Below are 25,411 nucleotides of genomic sequence, written 5' to 3'. Positions count from 1 at the left end.
GAATGAGGGGATGGAAGTGGTGTGAGTGATAGCCAAGGGGCAACAATGGTGGTTGAATAATTGCTGATAAGAGAGAGATTGATGATAGAAACACTGGTCTTGCTATTAATGTCTTGAGGTATGAACCATAACCCATTAAGTCCCAGAGTACTTAAATTTCTTTTAAATTTTTATGGATGATTGAAAATAGGTTGAAATGGAAAAAAAATATTATTAAAACTCCTTTAATTCAAAAAGAAATGGAAATACTCAATGTCCTATAAATAGGACACTAAGACAATGTAATATAGCTTATGTCCTATAAATAGGACACTAAGACAATGTGATATAGCTTATGTCCTATAAATAGGACACTGAGACAATGTGATACAGCTTATTTAATGTTCTCATTTAGTGTCCTATTTATAGGACAGTGGGGCTTAATGGGTTAATTTATGCTTTGTGAAGAATCAGTATTAACTTTCAGCAGGGGCTGGCAGAATCATTAGACTGTTAGACAAAACAGTATGTCATATTTACTTCATTCTGAGTTCAAATCCTGCCTGGGTTGATTTTATATTTTATCCTGCCAAGGTCAAGAAAATAGGTATTTGTCAAGTAATAACATTAATTTAACTGATTAATCTCTACCCCATCAAAACATTTTGAGGCCATATGCCTGTATCAGGCCTCAATATTTGCTTTCTGTTCAGATTTCTGATTTCAATTCTTTCCATCGGAACCATTTCATTTCACTCACTTCGCTAAAAGATCTCAAGCAAAGAATGAACATCACTACATTTTGTTTCTTGTCTCTTAATATCTCAGGTCTCAGTGTTCAATATTTCTGTGTGAGAACCTGCTGTTAACTACACCAGATTTCAGATTAATTCAACATCATCATTGGCATCATCACCATCATCACCATCAGCATCATCATCATCACCATCAGCATCATTTTTTTAATCTTATAGTATATATAGACAGACATGATTGTCTGCGAAAACATTGGCTCTTCAATATGATTCAATTCAGTTTATGGCAGTTGCATAACATCACCTCTGGTTACTAAACTGTCAGAAAACTGTATAAAAATCATGATTTTAAATGTCAAGTAGAAAATTGTATTTTTCAAAAATTTTATTTATGAAAATTTCTTCTTCCTATTGATCATGCTCATTGTCGTTGTCATCGTCATCACCATCATCATCATCATACGTCTGTTTTCCATGCTGACATGGGTTGCATGGTCTGCCAAGAGCTAGTAAGGCCATGGACTGTACCAGACTCCACTGTCTGTTCTGACATGGTTTCTACAGCTGGATGCCCTTCCTAATGCCAACCACTGTCATTCATCATCATCATTTAATCACTGTCAGTCATCATCATTCAACATTTGATTTTCCTTGCTTGCACGGGTCAGATGGAAATTGTTAAGGCAGATTTTCTACATATGGGTGGGTGCCTTTCCTGTGCCAGCCCTCACCTATCTCTGAGCATTCTTTTTTTTTCTTTTATCCTTTTACTTGTTTCAGTCATTTGGCTGTGGCCATGGTGGAGCACTGCCTTAAAGGTTTTTTTTTAATTGAAGAAATCGCCCCAAGTCTTATTCTTTATAAGCCTAGTATTTATTCTCTTTTGCTGAACTGCTAAGGTTCGGGGATGTAAACACACCAACATTGGGTGTCAAGTGATGGTGGGTGGATGGAGAGGACAAACACAGACTCAAAGGCACACACACATTTTGCCTGGCATGCTAATGATTCTGACAGCTCTCTGCCTTACTTTGTCCCATTATTAAGCTGACGTTTAGGAAATAATTTAACAAAATGTTTTCATATGAAATTATTACAGAAGATTTGAATTTAAATATGGCATATGTAAATTTTAATTTTGGCACAAGGCCAGCAATTTTAGGAAATGGGTAGGTCGATGTCATCAACTCCAGTGCTCAACTGGTACTTATTTTATTAACCTTGGCAGGATAAAAAGTGAATTCAACTTCAGTGAAAATTGAACTCAGAACCTAATGGGCCAGAAGAAATACTGGAAAGTGATTTTTTTTTTTCGGACACTCTAATGATTCTGCCAGCTTGCCAACATATGTAAATGAGAAATCTTATAGCAGACCAGATGTGGTTTCAGGCAGTTAAGTATCCTAGGGGTTAAACCAATGCTGTACTATTTCTGTCATTCAGACCCCTGCCCCTCATAGTGCTAACAGTGAAAATAATTGGGGCTTGTTGAGAGATGTTTAACTGGAACTTTAAGCCTGTTCAGCAACAAAACACATTAGCTTGGGTGGGTGGGGTTGCTGGTTACTGTTTCTCTTGCAGAGAAACCCTTGTGTGGTTATGTCAATGCTAATTGTGGTATAGTTACTCGAATGGTCATGGTTGTAGTGACGGAAGTGGCGAGGATGATGGCGATGGCGGTGGCGTTAATAATAGCAATGATGGCATTTTGCGGAGGAAAGATGATACTGCTGGGCTGGAGGAAAGGAGCACTTCTGTGGGTGTGGTGTCGCGGAGGACGGATGGAGAATGCATAAGGTAACTCACCTGATGTAGAAATTAACCAAATGGCTGACACAGAATGGGGGAAAGTAGCGATAAGATAAGATAAGGAGTTAAACTCATTAAGGGATATGGTCTGTTTCTGGCTTAATGTTCTGTATCTTGTTTAGCTATAATGAACTCATTAGTTATTGGTAGCAGTGAGGGTGGAGGGGTTGGGAAAGAGTAAACAGGGGTGAGTGGGTGGGGGGTAGCATGATGTAGGATTTTTATTATCTTTCCTTCCCTCTTTCCCTCCCCGCTCTCTCTTTCTTACTTTCTCTCTCTTTCTCTCTCTCTCTTTCTCTCTCTCTCTTTCTCACTCTTTCACTTTCTCACTCACTCACTCTCTCTCTTTTTCTCCCTCTCTCTTCTCTCTCTCTCTTCCTCTCTCTCTCTCTTCCTCTCTCTCTCTCTCTTTCTCACTCTCTTTCTCACTCTCTCTCTTCCTCTCACTCTCTCTTTCTCACTCTCTCCCTTTCTCACTCTCTCTTTCTCTCCCCTCTCTCTCTTTCTCCCTCTCTCTCTATCTCACACTCTCTCTTTCTCTCTCATTCTTTCTCTCTTTCTCACTCTCTCTCTTTCTCACTCTCACTCTTTCTCTCTCTCTCTCGTTCATCTTTTAATTATTCTTCTTTACTGGCTTGCTATCATCTTCACATGGTTTGAATTTGATCTCCTAATCACAAAATATGTATCTGTTTGTTTGTGTGTGTATGTTTATGTATGCATATGTGTGTGTATGTTTGTGTATGTGTGCATGTGTGTGTGTGTTTGTGAATGTATGTGTGTGTGTGATATGTGTATATATAAACACATACATATACACATATTGTAAGTTACAGGTGCGCAGTCAGAGTTCAACCTGCCAAATATACCATAATTCAACGTGGGTTAAGCCTAATCCTATCTCGTTTGTGGCAGGAGCCCGTCATCATCATCATTTTTATCATTGTCATCATTATCATCATCATTTAACATCCGGCTTCCATGCTGATATTTTTTTCCCCTGGCACCCACTTATTAATGGCCTTACGCATTACCCCCTCAATCACCCTGTAATCTCCTCAACTATTAAAACATCCGGAGTCATCTGTGGCTGACACTCAGTAGATTAGGGATCATCTTGATCTGCATGGCATTAATTGCTGCGGCAACAATCTGCTTTGTATTCATGCATTGTAGATGCAAGTATGGCTGTGTGCTGAAGAAGTTTTGCTTCCCAACCACAAGGTTTCAGGTTCAGCCCCTTTCTGTGGAACTTTTAAAATTAAGTTTCCAGAAATCTGACCATTTTTTTTGTTTTTTTTTTTACTCCTTCTGGACATTCTTGGTTGTTTTTTTGTTGTTCTTTTTTACTTGATTCATGTAAATTTATTTCACTTTCCAAAAGGTGATTCAATATTCATGAATCTCCAAATGTTAAAAAAATAATAGAAGATACAAGGAGACCTATTGAGTCAAGTAAGTCAACACCAACATCAAAATAAAAATCAAATGGAAATTGTAGTTATGATACCCGTTCCAGTGGCACATAAAAAGCACCATCCGAATGTGGCTGATGCCAGTGCCACCTGACTGGCGTCCGTGTCAGTGACGCATAAAAAGCACCAACCAATCATGGCCATTTGCCAGCCTCCTCTGGCCTCTGTGCTGGTGGCACGTAAAAAGCACCCACTACACTCACGGAGTGGTTGGCGTTAGGAAGGGCATCCAGCTGTAGAAACACTGCCAGATCAGACTGGAGCCTGGCACAGCCTCCTGGCTTCCCAGACCCTGGTTGAACCATCCAACCCACGCTAGCATGGAAAATGGATGTTAAACGATGATGATGATATGCCACATGGTTCCAGGTTCAGTCCCATTGTGTGGCATGTATCTTCTACTGTAACTTTAGGCCAACCAATGCCATGTGGTAGATGGAAACTGTATGGAAGCTTGTTGGAGGTCTGGTGGGTGGCAAAATATGCTTTCTGGTGACAAAGTCAAAAATGGTGTGATGACATCAAGGACTGAATAGGGGTGGGCAGTTCGAGACTGCAGTGTGTGATAAGGAGTGGTGATTATGTGTGAGGGCCTGACTGTCAGCCACTAGAAAGGGCATCATACTCAGTAATTGTCATGTTTGTTTTAATGGTCACTTTTCCATGCTTCTATGGGTCAGGTGGAATTTGTCGAGGCACATTTTCTATGGTTAGATGTCCTTTCTGTCACCAGCTCCCATCCGTTTCCAAGTAAGGTTAGTATTTCTCTATGGCTGGGCATGTTGCCATGGGTATTTGGAAACAAAGGACACCGCTTGTATAACAGTGAAACTTGTTTACAACAATCATGTGATGTCAAGACAAGGAGACACCAATGCACACACATATAAGGGTAGGTCAGAAAGTACTGCAGTTTTTGTTTTCATTACTTTCTGACTCCTCTTCATATATTGTATTCTTTTATTCTTTTCAGTCATTTAACTGTGGCCATGCTGGAGCACTGCCTTTAAGTATGATGAACTTCTTTCAGTTTCCATCTACCAAATCCACTCACAAGACTTTGGCCATTCTGGGGTTTTAGTGGAAGACACTTGCCATAGTGCCACACAATATGATTGAACCTGCAATCAACCAAATGAGGTTTTTTAACCTTTTAGTATTTAAACCGGCCATATCCGGCCAAAATAGTTAATCTGTTTTATGTTCAAACTGACCAGATCCAGGCTCTCACACCTACCCTACAATGTTATTCTACATTAGGTAATTACACCATCAAGATCTTGAAGATATGAGATAATGCATGATTAATTCAAATCAATGGGAATCAATAAGCATTATGTTTGATTGAATAATCTGAACACTAAAGGGTTAATCACACAGCCATGCCTATGGGTCAACAAATCCAGTATTTGGTATTGTTGGTCAATTTATTAAAAACAGTAAAAATATATCCTGACAATGAGTCACTATATACACTTAGATGAGTCAGATTCGTTAATTACCTTTGAATTAAATAGGGTTCCATCTAATTGGCTCATTTGTTCACTTTGCTTCATGCCTTGCTTGATGAGGCTGGGGTCATCCCAGATTAGTGGTCCCAGAGATGCCATCATGTATAGAGCTGACCGGGTCTACCAGTGCTCCCCATTACTGGCGGTCTCATGCCAGCCCCTCTGCATCCTTATTGGCCCATTCATGGTGTTAAAACCATATGATAGATTAAGTCCACCAACCAAACACAGAAATGGTTTAACCAACAGACTTACAAAGTTCCTGTCCTCTAAATTTCATTCACAAGGTTTTGGACTACTCAAGACTGTGAAAGAAAATACTTGACCAAGGTGCTGTTCAGTAGGATTGAACCAAAAACCACTATAGTTGCTGAGCGAATTTCTTGATTGTTGTTTATCTTCAGGCCACTTTGATTAATCAGGCCTATGATCAAAAACATTCAATCCTTGATTATACCTATTTCTTCACTACCCACATGGGGCTAAACACAGAGGGGACAAATAAGGACAGACACACGAACCAAGTCGATTATATCGACCCCAGTGCATAACTGGTACTTATTTAATCGACCCCGAAAGGATGGAAGGCAAAGTCAACCGCGGTGGAATTTGAACTCAGAATGTAGCGGCTGACGAAATACCGCTAAGCATTTCGCCCAACGTGCTAACGTTTCTGCCAGCTCAATCCTTGACTATACCATCTTTCCTCTAGATACAAGGGAAAGACTTTCAGGAACTATATATTTATGCAGTATTCCTTTTCATTTATGTAACATGAAGTGTGATTTGATGGAAACTTCGCTGCTGTTTCTAGCAGTGTTGAGCAACCATATATAGGCCCTCTCATTGGTTGAAGCTGATGAAGTTGTTGAGGCAATAATTAACGACTGTATAAGCTCTTGGGCTTTATGCAAATGAGTTTTGAATTCAAATCTGCTTGGATTTGTTTTTATGGACAGATCACTTCATTCAACACACTTCAGGAATCATCTTCTTCCTTTTCTTTTTTTCTTTTTCCTTGTTTCAGTCATTTTGACTGCAGCCATGCTGGAGCACCGCCTTTAATCGAGCAACTCGACCCCGGGACTTATTCTTTTGTAAGCCCAGTACTTATTCTATCGGTCTCTTTTGCCGAACCGCTAAGTGACGGGGACATAAACACACCAGCATCGGTTGTCAAACAATGCTAGGGGGACAAACACACACGCACGCATATATATATACGACGGGCTTCTTTCAGTTCCCGTCTACCAAATCCACTCAGAAGGCTTTGGTCAGCCCGAGGCTATAGTAGAAGACACTTGCCCAAGGTGCCACGCAATGGGACTGAACTTGGAACCATGTGGTTGGTAAGCAAGCTACTTACCACACAGCCACTCCTGCGCCTATAGCATTTTTATTCTGACTTCCTATCTGTGAGGAAGATTTTTATCTCTCATCCGCTTCACCTCACAAGACCTTAAATCCCTATCCTGACCCCTGTAACCTAGGAGGAAAAAAAAACAAAAACAAAAAACAAATTGAAAATAAATGTGACTTTTGCTAACGAGGTGGTGAAGTGGTGTTGCCTTTGTCACCTTTGATCTTTGTTTGCTGAAGAAATGTCTTTGAACTGAGACATGTGTGTGTCTTTGTGTGTGTGTGTGTGTACCTACATGTCGTGTCATTTCATCTAATGCCCATCTATCACAATTAGGCTAAATAATGATAATAGAGGACAAAATAATAACTGAAAGGTTTTGTGAGAGGATAGAGTTTTCCTGAATCTCAGCCACCTTTTACTTACACATGGAGTGATTAATGAGAAATATGTACATCTCTGTGTAAGCATGCATTTAGCTGTGTGTGTGTGTGTGTTTCTGGGGAATGTTTTTTTTTTCTATTTCATTTGTTCATATCTCGAAGCATTTCCGTATCTGTATGTGTTATGTATGTATATGTAAGCACAACAGTACTGGATAGTTAAGTTGTCCACTTTGCAACCACAAGGTCCTAAGTTCACTCCCACTGTGTGGCATTGTGAATGAGTGTCTTAAATATATATATATATTTACATACAAAATTTAAAGGACTGACCACTAAAATTGCACAGTCAATATGCTAGATATAGACATCAAAAGCGATTTTGACGTCTATATCTAGCATATAGACTGTCCACTTTTAAATTTTGTATGTAAAAAATATTTTAATCTTCGGATTTTTTTAATATGCTAGGCCACTGGTTTTAATTTATTTATATCAATTTCTACCCTTCTTCAATTTTATATATATATATATATATATATATATACACACACTCACACACACACACACACATATATATATATATATATATATATATAATATATATATATATACACACATATATATATATACACATATATATAAATATATATATATACTGAGTTTCTAGCTAACACATTCCTTGTGTGTGTCCTCTTGTTGTCTTTTAATTTTATTATTTGTTTATTTAAATTGACTAAATATATATAAATATAAAAGATGTAGGTGGAAATAGTACAGAAGTAAATCTAAGACATTTGAATTTAAGAGGAAATTTAATAAAAAAAATTATTAAAAAGTTATATAAAGAATAAGTATTACATTGGACAGGCGTAGGAGTGGCTGTGTGGTAAGTAGCTTGCTTACCAACCAGATGGTTCCGGGTTCAGTCCCACTGTGTGGCACCTTGGGCAAGTGTCTTCTACTATAGCCTCGGGCCGACCAAAGCCCTGTGAGTGGATTTGGTCAACGGAAACTGAAAGAAGTCCATCGTATATATGTATATGTGTGTATATATATATATATATATATGTGTGTGTGTGTGTGTGTCTGTGTTTGTCCCCCCAACATCGCTTGACAACCAATGCTAGTGTGTTTATGTCCCCATAACTTAGCGGTTCAGCAAAAGAGACCGATAGAATAAGTACTAGGCTTACAAAGAATAAGTCCTGAGGATCAATTTGCTCAACTAAAGGTGGTGCTCCAGCATGGCTACAGTCAAATGACTGAAACAATTAAAAGAGTAAAAGAGAACACAAGTTATATTAATAATATCACCATGGCCCGTGATTTCTAGAGGCTAACTTACTCTATAACATTTTCAAATTATTTGTTTCAGTTTTTTGGCTGAGATCAAGGAATAATATTTTGCTGTTAAATACCAAAATGCAACATCTTTGAGTATGAAACTTATCAATAAGTGCAGGCATGGCTGTGTAGTAAGAAGCTTGCCTCCAAACCACATGGTTCTGGGTTCAGTGCTGTGTAGCACCTTGGGCGTCCTCTACTATAGCCTCAGGCCAACCAAAGCTTTGCGAGTGGATTTGGTAGATGGAAACTGAAAGAAACCTGTCATATATCTGTATGTGTGTCTCTGTGTTTGTCCCCCCCTTCCCCCACTGCCATCACTTGACAACCGATGCTGGTGTGTTTATGTCCCGATAACTTAGAGGTTTGGCTAAAGAGACCGATAGAATAAGACTTATTCAGGCTTACAAAGAATAAGTTCTGAGGGCGATTTCTTCAACTAAAACCATCGTAGGCAGTACTCCTGCATGGCTGCAGTCAAATGACTCTCTTTTACTCTTTTACTTGTTTCAGTCATTTGACTGTGGCCATGTTGGAGCACCACCTTTAGTCGAGCAAATCCACCCCAGGACTTATTCTTTGTAAGCCCAGTACTTATTCTATCGGTTTCTTTTGCCGAACCGCTAAGTTACGGGGACGTAAACACACCAGCATCAGTTGTCAAGCGATGTTGGGAGGACAAACACAGACACACAAACACATACACACACATACATATATATACATATATACGACGGGCTTCTTTCAGTTTCCGTCTACCAAATCCACTCACAAGGGTTCGGTCGGCCCAAGGTGCCACATAGTGGGACTGAACCCTGAACCATGTGGTCGGTAAGCAAGCTACTTACCACACAGCCACTCCTGCGCCTAAGCAAGTAAAAGAATAAAAGAATAATGGATTCACCCCTTGTTTTGAACAGGTGTACCATTATCTATAATTAATAAAAATGTCGTCATTTTTGACGACACAAGTATACTAGTACAAGATTAATTATATTTTACAACTTAGCACATCTGTGCTTTATTTGTTAAGATTTGTGATTTCAGTCTAAGCGACTGTTTATTCCAAAAATATAACGTGTCATTACATTTCATGATGTTTTAATGGTATCTTTTTTTATTTTTTGTATTAGTTAAAGATTCGAAGATTCAAATTTAAAATGTCGTATTCCCAAGACTTTAGATTGCTTGGGAAACAAACAGTAAAAAAAAAAAGGAAAAAAAGTGTTTTTATTCATACATAATATATATATATATCTACACTTGATATTTTGCAAAGATAAATTTATTTTAAATAGAAATTTGTTTAGCATGAAACATAGTTCTGCGATTTAACTTTTTGAATTTTTTATTTTGTTTTTGTTTTTTGGTTTTATTTTGTTTTTTTTTCTTTAACATTCAGAGATTCATGAATTTTGAATCAACTTTTGGAAATTGAAATAAATTTACATGAATCAAGTAACAAGAAAAAAATATACATGATAACAAACAAAGAATGTCCGGAAGGAGCAAAAAAGCTGTCAGATTTCTAGAAACTTAATTTTAAAATTTTTGTCTCGCTCTTAGGCAAAGGAAACAAAACAACACCACCAACATTATCATCATCATCATCGTCATGAACAGCAATAACAAGAATAATAATATGTTTGAAAAGATTTGAACGGAAGATTTCTCTGATTGAATGTTCTGAATTCAAAATCTTGCTAAAGTCACCTTTGCCTTTTATCCTCGTGGGGATTAAGAAAATAAAATACCAGTCAAGTACTGGTGTTAATTTAATCACCTGTACCCCTTCCTCAAAATGTGAAGCCTTTTGCCTCTGTTCAAAACCAATTATTATTATTACTATTATTATTATTAGAATCGTTAGCACGCCGGGCGAAATGCGTAGCCGTATTTCGTCTGCTGTTATGTTCTGGGTTCAAATTCCGCCGAGGTCGACTTTCAGGGTCGATAAATTAAGTACCAGTTACACACTGAGGTCAATGTAATCAACTTAATCCGTTTGTCTGTCCTTGTTTGTCCCTTCTGTGTTTAGCCCCTTGTGGCTAGTAAAGAAATATATTATTATTATTATTATTATTATTAAAGGTAGTGAGCTGGCAGAATCATTAGCATACTGGACAAAATTCTTAGCGCCATTTCTTCCATTTTTATGTTCTGAGTTCAAATTCCACCGAAGTCAGCGTTGTCTTTCATCCTTTTGGGATCAATAAAATAAGTACCAGTTGAGCACTGGGGTCAATGTAATCTACTCACCTCACCTCCTGAATTCGATGGCCTGGTGCCAAATTTTGAAATCATTATTATTGTTATTATTGAGTGAGAGAGTAGTGCATGCCATCAAAGTGACACTGGGGTAAAATATACAAAGCCCAGTATACCCATCATGACTACCTGTCTGATAAGGGTACACTAGGCACATGCATCACAACCATATGTGCGCGACATGGTGATCTCATATGAAGATAAACAGTGCATGACCTTGCAGGTGGGGGCCCAGTTAGAATTCTCTTCACATTGAGTAACCCATCCTGCTCATAAGGTCCCTGAATAAAGGTTGTTGAAGGATGTTGAATGAAACACTCATGTTTCCAGGGGTGAATTATTCAAACCCCAAAGAAACTCTCTCAACACATGGCTATGATGCTCCCCCATTACTTCTGCTCATCATCAGAGATGCACATATTGTCGGCCACTGAGGGACATGCTCAAATGGTTATGGTCAAACAACTGACAAGCAAATCTGTGGTATTGAGCAGAATATTTGCTGTAGCCCATCTTTTACAATGAGACAAAACCTGTACATGATAACACTTCCAATCAATTAAGATCAGAAATCATGAGAGCCAGTGCCTGGTATTGCATCAGGGCATTTGTTGTTGTTGTTGTTATTATTATTATTATTATATTATTATTATTATTAAAGGTAGTGAGCTGGCAGAATCATTAGCATACTGGACAAAATTCTTAGCGCCATTTCTTCCATTTTTATGTTCTGAGTTCAAATTCCACCGAAGTCAGCGTTGTCTTTCATCCTTTTGGGATCAATAAAATAAGTACCAGTTGAGCACTGGGGTCAATGTAATCTACTCACCTCACCTCCTGAATTCGATGGCCTGGTGCCAAATTTTGAAATCATTATTATTGTTATTATTGAGTGAGAGAGTAGTGCATGCCATCAAAGTGACACTGGGGTAAAATATACAAAGCCCAGTATACCCATCATGACTACCTGTCTGATAAGGGTACACTAGGCACATGCATCACAACCATATGTGCGCGACATGGTGATCTCATATGAAGATAAACAGTGCATGACCTTGCAGGTGGGGGCCAGTTAGAATTCTCTTCACATTGAGTAACCCATCCTGCTCATAAGGTCCCTGAATAAAGGTTGTTGAAGGATGTTGAATGAAACACTCATGTTTCCAGGGGTGAATTATTCAAACCCCAAAGAAACTCTCTCAACACATGGCTATGATGCTCCCCCATTACTTCTGCTCATCATCAGAGATGCACATATTGTCGGCCACTGAGGGACATGCTCAAATGGTTATGGTCAAACAACTGACAAGCAAATCTGTGGTATTGAGCAGAATATTTGCTGTAGCCCATCTTTTACAATGAGACAAAACCTGTACATGATAACACTTCCAATCAATTAAGATCAGAAATCATGAGAGCCAGTGCCTGGTATTGCATCAGGGCATTTGTTGTTGTTGTTGTTATTATTATTATTATTATTATTATTATTATTATTATTATGGTGGCAAGCTGGGAGAATCGTTAGCACACTGGACAAAATACTTGGCAGTATTTTATCTGCTGCTACATATCTGCTGAGTTCAAATTCCACTGAGGTCGACTTTGTCTTTCATCCTTTTGGGGTCAATAAATTAAGTACCAGTCAAGTACTGGGGTTGGTGTGATTTACTACCCCCTTCTCCTCAAATTCAAGGCCTTGTGCTTCTAATTGAAAGGATTATTATTATTATCATTATTATTATTATCATTATTATTATTATTGTTATTATTATTATTGTTATTATTATTGTTATTGTTATCAAAATAGTAGAGTGGCAGATTTGGTACAGTGCCATATTAAAATCATTATAAGATTTAATTACTTGCTTCTACCTATACACTTTATATTTGAAGTCTCCGCAGATTGACTTTGTGTGTCATCTCGCCTGGGACCAAATGTGATATGTTAGATGTGCAAGGTTTTGTTAGCATGAAAGTAAAGTATAAGTGATGAGAGAGACAGACAGACACACGGAGAGACCAACAAACAGTTCCTGGGTGTTAAAGGTAATCAGCTGGTGTGGGTAAAAGTGACAGCTGCATTGGTAATGCCAAGCGATAGGTGGAGATGAACCATGTATGCAATGATAGAGAGAAAGTACCTGAACCTAGAGGAAGACTTTTTGAAGACATGGAGAGGAGTGGTAAACTCAGGTCTTGAATTATCAGGTCTTTCAGATAAGCTGATATAGGATCTTGAGGTGATGAAATCTGTTATACTGCACTCTTGCCCTAGTCATATCAGCATGGAGAAAGTAGGGACATCATCATCATGATTTAGCATCACTTTTTGTCTGTTTTAGTTTGGTTTCTGTGGCTGGATGCCTTTCCTAATGCCAACCACTCTGCAGAATATACTGGGTGTATATTCTGTGGGATGTATATTCTGTGAGCTAGCAGAAATGTTAGCATGTTGGGCGAAATGCTTAGCTGCATTTCATCTGCCGCTACGTTCTAAATTCAAATTCCACCGAGGTCGACTTTGCCTTTCATCCTTTTGGGATCGATAAATTAAGTACCAGTTACGCACTGGGGTCGATATAATCGACTTAATCCGTTTGTTCTTGTTTCTCCTCTCTGTGTTTAGCCCCTTGTGTGTAATAAAGAAATAGGTATTTCATCTGCCTTTACGTTCTGAGTTCAAATTCTGCCGAGGTCGACTTTGCCTTTCATCCTTTCAGGATCGATAAATTAAGTACCAGTTACGCACTGGGGGTTGATGTAATCGACTTAATCCCTTTGCCTGTCCTTGTTTGTCCCCCTCTATGTTTAGCCCCTTGTGGGCAATAAAGAAATAAGAATATACAGGGTGTCCTTTATGTATCACCGCCATGGATGCCTTTTATATGTCACCGGCATGGGTGCGACTCAGCCGTCATTGGCACAGGTGCCTTCTCAAAACTACAAGATGATGCTTGATTACTTCAAAACAATGTGAATGAATAAAGATTACATCTGGCAGAGTAATCCGAGCACAAAGGAGTTAAGGAAAACAAATGAAAAAGAAGCAAAGAGGATGGATAAGGTGTGATTTATTGATATCTGACTGCTATTTCTAGCAGGTTCAATGACCATGTAGGCTCATCTCTTTCATTATTGTTGGTACTGTTGTTGTTGTTATCATCTGTTATTTACAACTGTTTAGCGTTGTAGCTGTTGCTCTCGAGAAATGTTTTTGTTGCTGTTTACTTTCTTGTTGTTGTTGTCAATGTTGATGTTTACAAGCTGGGTGTTGTTGTTGTTGTTGTTGTTTTTTGTTGATGTTTACTCCATGTTGGTATTGTCTGTGCTGTTTGTTTTTTATGTTTACTGCTGCTTGTTGTTGATGTTGTTGTTTTGTTTACCTGCAATCCTCAGAGCTGTTGTTGTTGTTGTTTACTACTGCTTCGCATTGTTGCTATTGTTGTCGTTCCATACTTTGAAGTTGTATTCAGTCATCAAAGGAAAAAGCAAAAGAAGAAGATGATGAAGAAGGTTGTGTGGGGGGGTTGGTTGTGTTGTGTGGGGTATGGTTAGTAAAGCAAGGAGGAACTGCAAAAAGAATTTTACAAAAAAAGGGAACAGAAGATGCTAAGAAAGGAATGTTTTCAGATGTGGGATGGAATTGGAAGATGGTGGGGAAGTGAAAGTGAAAGTCAGAGACAGAATATAGAGTGTGCGTATCTATCTGTCTATCTATGTGTGTGTGTGTATTTATTATGTATGGATTTATGTATATATATGTAAATATGTATGTTTAGGTGTGTAACTATGTATGTGTCTTTATGTGTGTGTATGAGTGTAATTATGCATGTGTTTTTATATGTCTCTACATCTGTATGCATGTATGGGTGTGTATTTATAAATGTATGTTTGTATGTATGTATGTATGTGTGTGTATGTATAGGTGAGTAATTGTGTATGTGTGTGCTTTTATGTATGTATACTTATGTATGTATGTGTTGTCTATATATATATATATATATATATGTGTGTGTGTGTGTGTGTGTGTGTGTGTGTGTATGTGTGGGTGAATAATTATGTATGTATTTGTGTATGTATGTATGTATGTATGTATATATGTATGTGTCTGTGTAATTATATGTGCTTGTGCGTGTGTGTCTGAATGTATGTATGTAATGTATAAATGTATGTATTTATGTACGTGCATTTGTAGGTGTGTATGTTGGATGTATATTGAGTTTGCGTTATGTGTACCTACAACAATATCACAATATCTCTAACATAGCGTAAACATGGATAATGGGGGTGCAGTTTGCATGTTTACAAGTAACGCAAGTGTGTGTGTGTGTGTGTGTGTGTGTGTGTGTGTGAATGTGTGTGTAGGTAGATAGATATATAGATAAACAGTCAAATATATACATATATATATCTTTATATATTTTCAGCTATGTGGTTGCAGTTACACACCACCATGAATATATATATGTGTGTGTATATATGTAGATATATTGTGAAGGCACGTGGCTTAATGGTTAGGGCATTTGGCTCACGATTGTAAGGTCGTGAGTTCGATTCCTGGCGACGTGTTGTGTCCTTGAGCAAGACACTTATTTCACGTTATACCAGTCCACTCAGCTGGTAAAAATGAGTTGTACCTGTATTTCAAGAGCCAGCCTTGTCACACTGAATCTCCTTGAGAACTATGTTAAAGGTACACGTGTCTGTGGAGTGCTCAGCCACTTGCATGTTAATTTCATAAGCAGGCTGTTCCGTTGATCGTATCAGCTGGGACCCTCATCGTCGTAACCTACAGAGTGCTCCTCATATATATATGTATATATATATATATATATATGTGTGCGGGTGGCACGTAAAAAGCACCCACTACACTCACGGAGTGGTTGGCGTTAGGAAGGGCATCCAGCCGTAGAAACACTGCCAGATTTGACTGGGCCTGATGAAGCCTTCTGGCTTCACAGACCCCAGTAGAACCGTCCAACCCATGCTAGCATGGAAACGGACGCTAAATGATGATGATGATGATGATGATGATATGTATATATGTATATATATATATATATATATATATTATATATATATATGTGTGTGTGTGTGGTGTGTGTGTGTGTGTATGTGTGGGTGAATAATTATGTATGTATTTGTGTATGTATGTATGTATGTATATATGTATGTGTCTGTGTAATTATATGTGCTTGTGCGTGTGTGTCTGAATGTATGTATGTAATGTATAAATGTATGTATTTATGTACGTGCATTTGTAGGTGTGTATGTTGGATGTATATTGAGTTTGCGTTATGTGTACCTACAACAATATCACAATATCTCTAACATAGCGTAAACATGGATAATGGGGGTGCAGTTTGCATGTTTACAAGTAACGCAAGTGTGTGTGTGTGTGGTGTGTGTGTGTGTGTGTGTGTGTGTGAATGTGTGTGTAGGTAGATAGATATATAGATAAACAGTCAAATATATAATATATATATCTTTATATATTTTCAGCTATGTGGTTGCAGTTACACACCACCATGAATATATATATGTGTGTGTATATATGTAGATATATTGTGAAGGCACGTGGCTTAATGGTTAGGGCATTTGGCTCACGATTGTAAGGTCGTGAGTTCGATTCCTGGCGACGTGTTGTGTCCTTGAGCAAGACACTTTATTTCACGTTATACCAGTCCACTCAGCTGGTAAAAATGAGTTGTACCTGTATTTCAAAGAGCCAGCCTTGTCACAACTGAATCTCCTTGAGAACTATGTTAAAGGTACACGTGTCTGTGGAGTGCTCAGCCACTTGCATGTTAATTTCATAAGCAGGCTGTTCCGTTGATCGTATCAGCTGGGACCCTCATCGTCGTAACCTACAGAGTGCTCCTCATATATATATGTATATATATATATATATATGTGTGCGGGTGGCACGTAAAAAGCACCCACTACACTCACGGAGTGGTTGGCGTTAGGAAGGGCATCCAGCCGTAGAAACACTGCCAGATTTGACTGGGCCTGATGAAGCCTTCTGGCTTCACAGACCCCAGTAGAACCGTCCAACCCATGCTAGCATGGAAAACGGATGCTAAATGATGATGATGATGATGATGATATGTATATATGTATATATATATATATATATATATATATAGGTATCGTGTGGTAGGAAGCTTGCTTCCTAACCACATGGTTCCAGGTTCAGTCCTACTACACGATGGCACTTTGGGCAAATACCTTCTACTATAGCTTTGGGCTGACCAAAGCCTTGTGAGTGAATTTGGTAGACGGAAACTGAAAGAAAACCCGTTGTCATCATCATTTAGCATCTGCTTTCCATGCTGGCATGGGTTGGATGGTTTGACTGAAAACTGGTAAGCTGGAGAGCTGCACCAGGTTCCAATCTGATTTAGCTGGATGCCCTTCCTAATGCCAACCACTCCAAGAGTGTAATGGATGCTTTTTATGTGCCATGGCACAGGTGCCATTTGCATGACACTGGAGATGGCCATGACTTTGGTTTCACTTGGCTTGACGAGTCTACTCAAACACAGTATATTGCTAAAGGTTTCAGTCACTTGTCATCACCTCTGTGAGGCCCAACATTTGAAGATCATGGTTCACCATCTTGTCCCATGTCTTTCTGGGTCTACCTCTTCCACAAGTTCCCTGCTATATATATATATATATATATATATACAGAAGCTTCTTTCAGTTTCCCTCTGCCAAATTCACTCACAAGGCTTTCATTCAACCTGGAGCTATAGAAGACACTCAAGGTACTGCGCAGTGGGTCTTCACCTGAGACCACAACCATACCTGCTCATATATATATATATATGTATATATATATAGGTGCAGGGATGGCTATATGGTAAGTAGCTTGCTTGCCAACAACATGGTTTCGGGTTCGGTCCCACTGCATGGCACCTTGGGCAAGTGTGTCTACTATAGCTTCAGGTTGACCAAAGCCTTGTGAGTGGATTTGGTAGATGGAAACTGAAAGAAGCTCATCATATATATATATATGGCCCTTATGATCAGCATGACTCAAAAAGGTAACTTTACCTTTTTTTTTTTATTTGCACCAATCATTGGATTGTATTCCATGCTGGGGCACCATCTTGAAAGATGATGATGGTGGTGGTGGTGGCAGTTGTGGTGGTGGTGGTGATAGTGGTTTTTGTTTTAGTTGAACAAATCTGCCCTAGTACTTATTTTTTTTTGAAGTCTGGTACTTATTTCTATGGGACCCTTTCACCAAATTACTGTTACAGGGATGGAAACCAACACACGGACACACACACACATACATATGGGCTTCCACACAATTTTCATCTCCCAAATTCACTCACAAGGCATTGGTTGGCCCAGGAACTCCAATATTTTATCAACTCTGGAAGGTTTCAAAGAAAAAATTACCAGCCAACCATTGCTGGGATTTGAACTCAGAACATGCAGAAATGTAAACTAAACAGTGCAAGTCATGTTTTTCCTGCCGGTCTACCAATTCTGCTTTCTGTCTAACAACAGTTAAAGATTACTCATACTGTTTACTAAGTCTTATAAAATATTTTTCCTCTCCAATTATCAAAGATTTCAGCCAACTCACAACCCATCTCACAACCCAGCCTTCACTTTTCATTTACTTTCTTCTTTTTCTTTCTCTGTTTACCTTCTTTTCTTTCTTCTTCTTTACCTTTTTTTTCTTTTACCTTTTTACTGTTTTCATTTTGTTTTCTTGTTTTTCCCTTAAATTTTGTTTGTTTTCTTTCATTAAAGCAATCTCATTAAAAATAAAAATGAAAGAAAATTTTTTTAAAGCAAAAACAAAAAAAAAAACAAAAAAAAAACAAACGATGACAAAAAAAAAATCAAACAACAACAACAACAACCTTAAAATTGAATTATTAAAATAGGATTATTTCCATCAACTTGGAATTTTTATTGATAAGAACTGAAGCAAAAAAAAAAAAAAGGAAGATAATTTTTATTTGTTTATATATTTATTTGATTCGTTGCTAGAGAGAGAGAGAGAGACAGACAGACAGACAGAGACAGAGGGAATGTTAAGGAAGAGGAAGTTTCTTGTAATCTTCAAATTCCTTTCCAAATTCTATTGTTGTTCCATTGAATGTCACAGAGATATCGCTCTAACATCTGAAGTAAACCAATTCCAATCTCTCTCTCCTTTTTTCCCTTTTTGTCCTTGGACTTTTCTTGGAACGGTTGGCAGTGAGGTGGGGGGGGGGGGTTCAGGTTTTTCTTTGTCAGTGGTACAAGCAATGATCGTAGATTTAGTATTGCTTATGGTGGTGGCAGCGGCGGCGGTGTTGTTGTTGTTGTTGTTGTTAATTTCATGTAACTGATGGTGATTATCGTGGTGGTGGTGGTGGTGCTGATGGTGGTGGTGGTGGTGGTGGTGCTGATGGTGGTGGTGGTGGTGGTGCTGGTGCTGGTGCTGGTTGTGGTGGTGGTTGTGGTGGTGGTTGTGGTGGTGGTGGTGGTGGTGGTGGTGGTGGTGCTGATGGTGGTGGTGGTGGTTGTGGTGGTGGTGGTGGTGGTGCTGATGGTGGTGGTGGTGGTGGTGTGGTGCTGGTGCTGGTGCTGGTTGTGGTGGTGGTGGTGGTGGTGGTGGTGCTGGTGGTTGTGGTAGTGGTGGTGCTGGTGGTGGTTGTGGTGGTGGTGGTGGTGGTGCTGATGGTGGTGGTGGTGGTGGTGGTGCTGGTGGTTGTGGTAGTGGTGGTGCTGGTGGTGGTGCTGGTGGTTGTGGTAGTGGTGGTGCTGGTGGTGGTTGTGGTGGTGGTGGTGGTGGTGCTGATGGTGGTGGTGGTGGTGGTGGTGCTGGTGGTTGTGGTAGTGGTGGTGCTGGTGGTGGTGCTGGTGGTTGTGGTAGTGGTGGTGCTGGTGGTGGTGGTGGTGCTGGTGCTGGTTGTGATGGTGGTACTGATGGCGGTGGTGGTGGCGGTGGCAGCTATCTCGATGGTGATTGCAATAATGCTACTTATAATTACTTTCATTCATTATTCTCGACGATGATGAGGAGAAAGAGGTGGAAGATGGCGGTAGTCATGATGGTAGGTGTTATGTCGATAGTGATGCTGGGGAGAGACGGGATGCTGATTATATTGATGCCAGTACTTCACTGGTACTTCATTTGATCAATAACAATTATTATCGCCATTGTTGTTTAGCCCCGGGCCAATCCAGATTGCGCATAGCTAGACCTGTGGTCTGTGATCAGAGTCAGTTCGGCTGTGACCATCCCTGTCTTTTCAGAAGCTTCTAGGACTGAATTGTTCAATGTAACCTTTTTTTTTTTTACTTATGTCAGTAGGCTGTTATTGGAGGTAACTTAGCTGCTATTTCTAGCAGGTTGAGTGACAGTCACATGGAGGCTTCCTTGTGATTGGTATCTCGGAAATGGTGTTGGTAGTGAAGGTGGTGGTGCAAACAGCTTGCTGTTGTTAATAAGCACGATGATGGTAGAGGAGGTAGTATCTGTGGTAATTGCAGTGTAAGGAAAGGACTACAACGTAATGTTTGTTGTACTAGGGTTTTTTGTTGATAGCTGAGGTACCGATGGTGTTACTATTTACTTCTGGTGATGGTGTTTGGTGTGGTGGTCATGGTTGTCGCCATAGTTGTGGTGCTAGTGTTATCAGTGGTCCTTTGATGTCGGTGTTGGTAGCAGCATGGGTTAGTGCAATTTCCCTTAATCTGATCAAAATTAAAATTCACAATAGAGGCAAGATAAGATCTAATCTGCTGTGCATGTGGGTATTAGTGCAGGAACATGCGTGCATATTTGTGCCTTTATACATGCACTATTATCTATGCATGTATGATTGCACAGATGCATATTTGCATATGCCAAACCATTCCGGTATGACTCAATATATATATCTGGGTTGCATGCTTTGATCATAATATTCATAATATGTGTCTGTAAGGAGGTATGCAGATTACAGATACACACATTTAAATACAGTGTGCATGCATGCATGTGTGTATATATCCACATGTGTAGATATGCATGTGCACATATTTATACATGCACAAAAATCGGTAACCAACTTTGATATTTTCTATTAAAAAAAAATCTATTGGCAATACTTGTTTCATGAATACTGCTATCGGTGTCACCATCATCATCACCATCATCATCATCATCATCATCATCGTCACCATCATCGTCAATATTTTTATCAACTGTTATCATCGTCGTCATTGCCATCATCATCACTATGATCATTATCATCATCATCATCATCATCATCATCATTACTATTGTCATCATCATCGTCAGCATTTCTATCAAAACTGTTATCATCGTCATCATCATCACTATGATCATTATCATCATCATCATCATCGTCATTACTATTGTCATCATCATCGTCGACATTTTTATCATCACTGTTATCGTCATCATTGTCATCATCATCACTATGATCATTATCACCATCATCATCATTATCATCATCGTCAACATTTTTGTCATCACTGTTATCATCGTCATCATTATCATCATCATCGTCAACATTTTTATCATCTCTGTTATCATCATCATCATCATCCTCAACGTTTTTATCCTCTTCATCATTGTCAACATTTTTATCATCTTCATCATCGTCATCATCATTGCTATCTTCATCATCATCATCATCAGTATTATCATCGTTGCCATCATCATCATCATCAGCAGCATCATTGACATTTGTATCAAGGATCTTTTGCAATTTGACTAGCAGAATACTCAAAACACATGCTGTACAAAATGGAATTTTAAAAAAGAAAATAAGAAAGTAAACAGATGAATAAAATAAATAAATAAATAAATAAATAAATAAAAGGTGTAATATATGATTCTTCGTTTCAAGTGGATTAGATTATCGCAGACAACTGAGGAGTAAAAGAAAAGAAAGGAAGAAATACTTGTCACTTATGTACAAAGTGTCAATTGTTTTTAATTCTAGCTTACAGGAAGACGTGTTTGTGCAGATTGAAAAGTAGATTGTGTTTGCTTAACACTTTGTAGAAATATATTTAGTTTGATTTTATTTTGTATGTGTATTTATTTATTTATTTAGTTATTTATTTATTTTCAATAAATTCTGTGAGTTTGTTTTGTAAAGTAAGGTTCGAGGCAAGAATATAGTTAACAAGATTGGCAGTGGGTAGGCTTGGTGTTTTTACTTACTGCAAATGTAGAAGAGGAATTCTATACTCTGTTATGTTATTCGAGATACTAGAAGTAGCAGCCAAATCACTGTCGAAGAATCACCATTCTGCTGTCTTTGATAAGAGAAACGAATTGAATAAAATAAATAAATAAATAAATAGAAGACTGGATGGATAAAATAAATAAATAAAAGACTGGACTGTCACAGCTGGAAAGCTTTTCGTCATACTCTAATTTTTTGGCACACAGTCAAATTTTTCAGACCAATATTTACAGCCATTAAGGGTAGGTTGGCATATGCACCAAGACAACTTTGGAAGACCAAAAATTCCATGGGAAAAGCAGCAGGATTTGAGAAGATAGTAACAATGTTTGAATGTTCATACTGTATGTTTACACTGCATACTACATTGACTTGTATGTCAAGCTTCAAGATTTTGATGACGGGATTGTTTATTTCCAGAATGACATTGTAGAATAGGTGTGGGAGGCTGAATCTGGCCAGCTTGAACATAAAACAAGGTAGAATATTTGGGCCTGATTTGGTCAGTTTAAATGCTAGAGGGTGGATGTAAACTAAGTGAAACTATAAATGTTGTTTGAATTTCTGGGGTAAGGAATTAACAAATTACCATTATTATACACTAACATATATGGACTAGTTTTTATATGCACACACACACACGCAAACAAACAAATAACTATATGCATGATAATCACCGTGATCACTGTGACCGACCAGGCTATCAGATGTTGCTACACATCGCTGGTCATTGTTTTAGCCTTCAAATGACGCCACCCTGCTGGCTAAGTAAGCCGGCCAACAGAAGAAATGGTGAGAGGAAGTTGTGGTGAAAGAGTACAGCAGGGACGGCCCCCCCCCCCCTGCCGAAGCCTCATAGAGATTTAGGTGTTTTCGCTCAATAAACACTCACAATGCCCAGTCTGGGAATCAAAACAGCGAGCCTATGACGGCAAGTCCACTGCCCTAATCACTGGGCCATTGCGCCTCCACATGCATGATAATACATACATAAAACTAAACTTTAAAATTTGCTCATGCAATGACTCCAAATGCTGCTCACATACACACATACATGCAAAGACAACCTGTTGATGTTGCTGAAATTCCAATGAAGGGGCCTTGGATCTATGTTAGAAATTGACTCTTTATTGGCAAGAAACCTTGAAATAAAACTGAATAATCACACACACACACACGTTTTTGTTTCCTTATTTAAACTGTGGAATTCTTTTGTATCTTTGCAGTGTTCAAAGTGAAACTTCCTTGCACAAATTTATTAAATGCTGAAGTTGATGTAAATATTCAAATGAATATAAGCATTTTTTCTTCATCAAATTGGACGGGGTTGAATTTTAAAAGGAGAAAAATATGCCGGAAAGGTAAGTCTTTTCTATGTTATATTTCTGTTTTACCTTTAGTTCTTGTTGGTGTTTAGTCTAAGATGGGCCCAGGTTGAAATGTACTATTTTCAAAGACATTCCATCCATGACCATCCTATCTTTTTGTACATCAAAGATTATTTTACTCAGTGTTAAATTTTATTTTGATTTCTGTTTGACTTGAGAGGGATTCATTTGGCTGCTCTCACTAGCAGGTCAAAGAACCACATAGAGTTTTGTTATAGGCTTGGTTTGTTCTGTATTTATTTAGTAGCAATTCCGTTATTTTCATTTGTTTTTACATCCGTTTTTCTATGCTAGCATGGGTCATATGTATATATTAACCCTTTAGCATTTAAACCGGCCATATCCAGCCAAAAGTATTCTGCCTGTTTTATGGTCAAACTGGCCAAATCTGGTCTCTTACACCAACCCTACAATATCATTTTTAAAATTAACAGCTACCTCATCAAAATCTCATAGCTCCAAGATAATGCCTGATTAGTTCAAGGCAATGTGGATAAAAAAGGATTAATTTTGGCAGAATAATGCGAACACTAAAGGGTTAATTAAGGCATTGTTTTACAGCTGGGTGTTTCCCTGTCACTACCTCTTGCCTATTTTTTGATTAAGGGATCTCTTATTGCACATATCTTCAGAGATATGAAACAAGCAGATAATTTGACAGAAATGCTGACAACAGCAACAACACTGTTTTATAGCTCATAACTTTTGTAGAGCTCAAATATAACATGCAAACATGTACATATATGATGGGCTTCTCTAAGTTTTCACACAAACACCTTCATAAATAGTTGACAGCAAGGGAGTGGCTATTCATAAACACTCCAACTACTTCCCAGCTGTAATTAGAAACCTAGTCACAGGTATCAGCAGAAAGATCTCCAAACTAATGGCAATTAGAGAGAAGGAAGGAGAGATCTTCAACAGGGCCACACCCCATTATAATGAGACACTAGCAAAGAATGGCTTTACTGATAAGTTGATGTATATGGAGGACACCCCATGCTTTCCACCAAACCAATGTGAGTTTGAAAAAGAAAGGTAATTGGATTTAATTCCCTGTTCAATCTAGATGTTTCCACTTATCTACCTAAAGACTTCCTGATGCTAATTAGGCAGAATTTTCCAAGAACCCACAGTTATTATAAACTCTTTAATTTTCATAGTGTCAAGGTTAGTTATTCATGCTTAGATAAGGTAACTTGAAACATTGCAATCTACAGCAAAGAGAAATACACATACTCATTAGTAGCCACTCTAATCTGTAACTGCTGAAATCCTACCAACTTTCACACTGGGAGGATCCTGCCTTTCACAATCTGTTGTATATTTGAGTCACCCTCACATCATCTAATGGCATTACAAGGCACTGCATGGGCATAGCAGTCAATGACTTAAAAGGAAGATTTGTGCAATACATGCACTCCTTTAGGTTTAGGCATAGGGAAAATCCTACTTCCTTGTCCAGCTTCTGGGAACTCTAGGAACTTGGAAACAGCAGCCTTGAAATTACACAGAACATCTTTGATTGCACCTCTCCTTACTCATCTGGAGCTTATAATTGCCAGCTCTACCTCTGTGAAAAACTACATATATTCCAGCAGCCTGCAATAGCTATTAGTAGGAAAACCATCTTATCCCACTGCTGTCATCAGAGATACACTCTGTTAATGAACTTGAAGCTTTGGCTTCTATTAATCTGAAAATACCACACTGGGGCTAGATGGCCAGCATACTATGGCAGGGTTTATAATCCATTTTGCTTGTAGAGAGATTACAACCTACTATCATCTGAAAGAAGTGGCCCAGGATAGAACTGACAGGAGGACACTGATCCAACGGGTAACCGAGAGTCGACTTCGACTGAGCGGATAGATAGATAGATAGATCATCTGGCAACTGTGTTTGTCACACAAA

At 38.5% G+C, this 25,411-nt stretch overlaps 1 protein-coding gene across 1 annotated transcript in view; it reads left to right on the top strand.

Annotated features, from left to right (window-relative positions):
* LOC115221972 (tyrosine-protein kinase RYK) overlaps positions 1-25,411 on the top strand; it is a 140,653-nt gene that overhangs the window by 27,046 nt on the left and 88,196 nt on the right. The window contains exon 3 of the mRNA XM_029792070.2: positions 23,336-23,470. Within this exon, the coding sequence (XP_029647930.2) occupies positions 23,336-23,470 (135 nt within the window). The remainder of the gene's footprint in view (positions 1-23,335; positions 23,471-25,411) is intronic.

This window comes from Octopus sinensis, linkage group LG19, assembly GCF_006345805.1.
Source record: "Octopus sinensis linkage group LG19, ASM634580v1, whole genome shotgun sequence".
NCBI lineage: Eukaryota > Metazoa > Mollusca > Cephalopoda > Octopoda > Octopodidae > Octopus > Octopus sinensis.
Note: the sequence above shows the minus strand (reverse complement) of the source record. Positions and strands in the feature narration are given on the sequence as shown.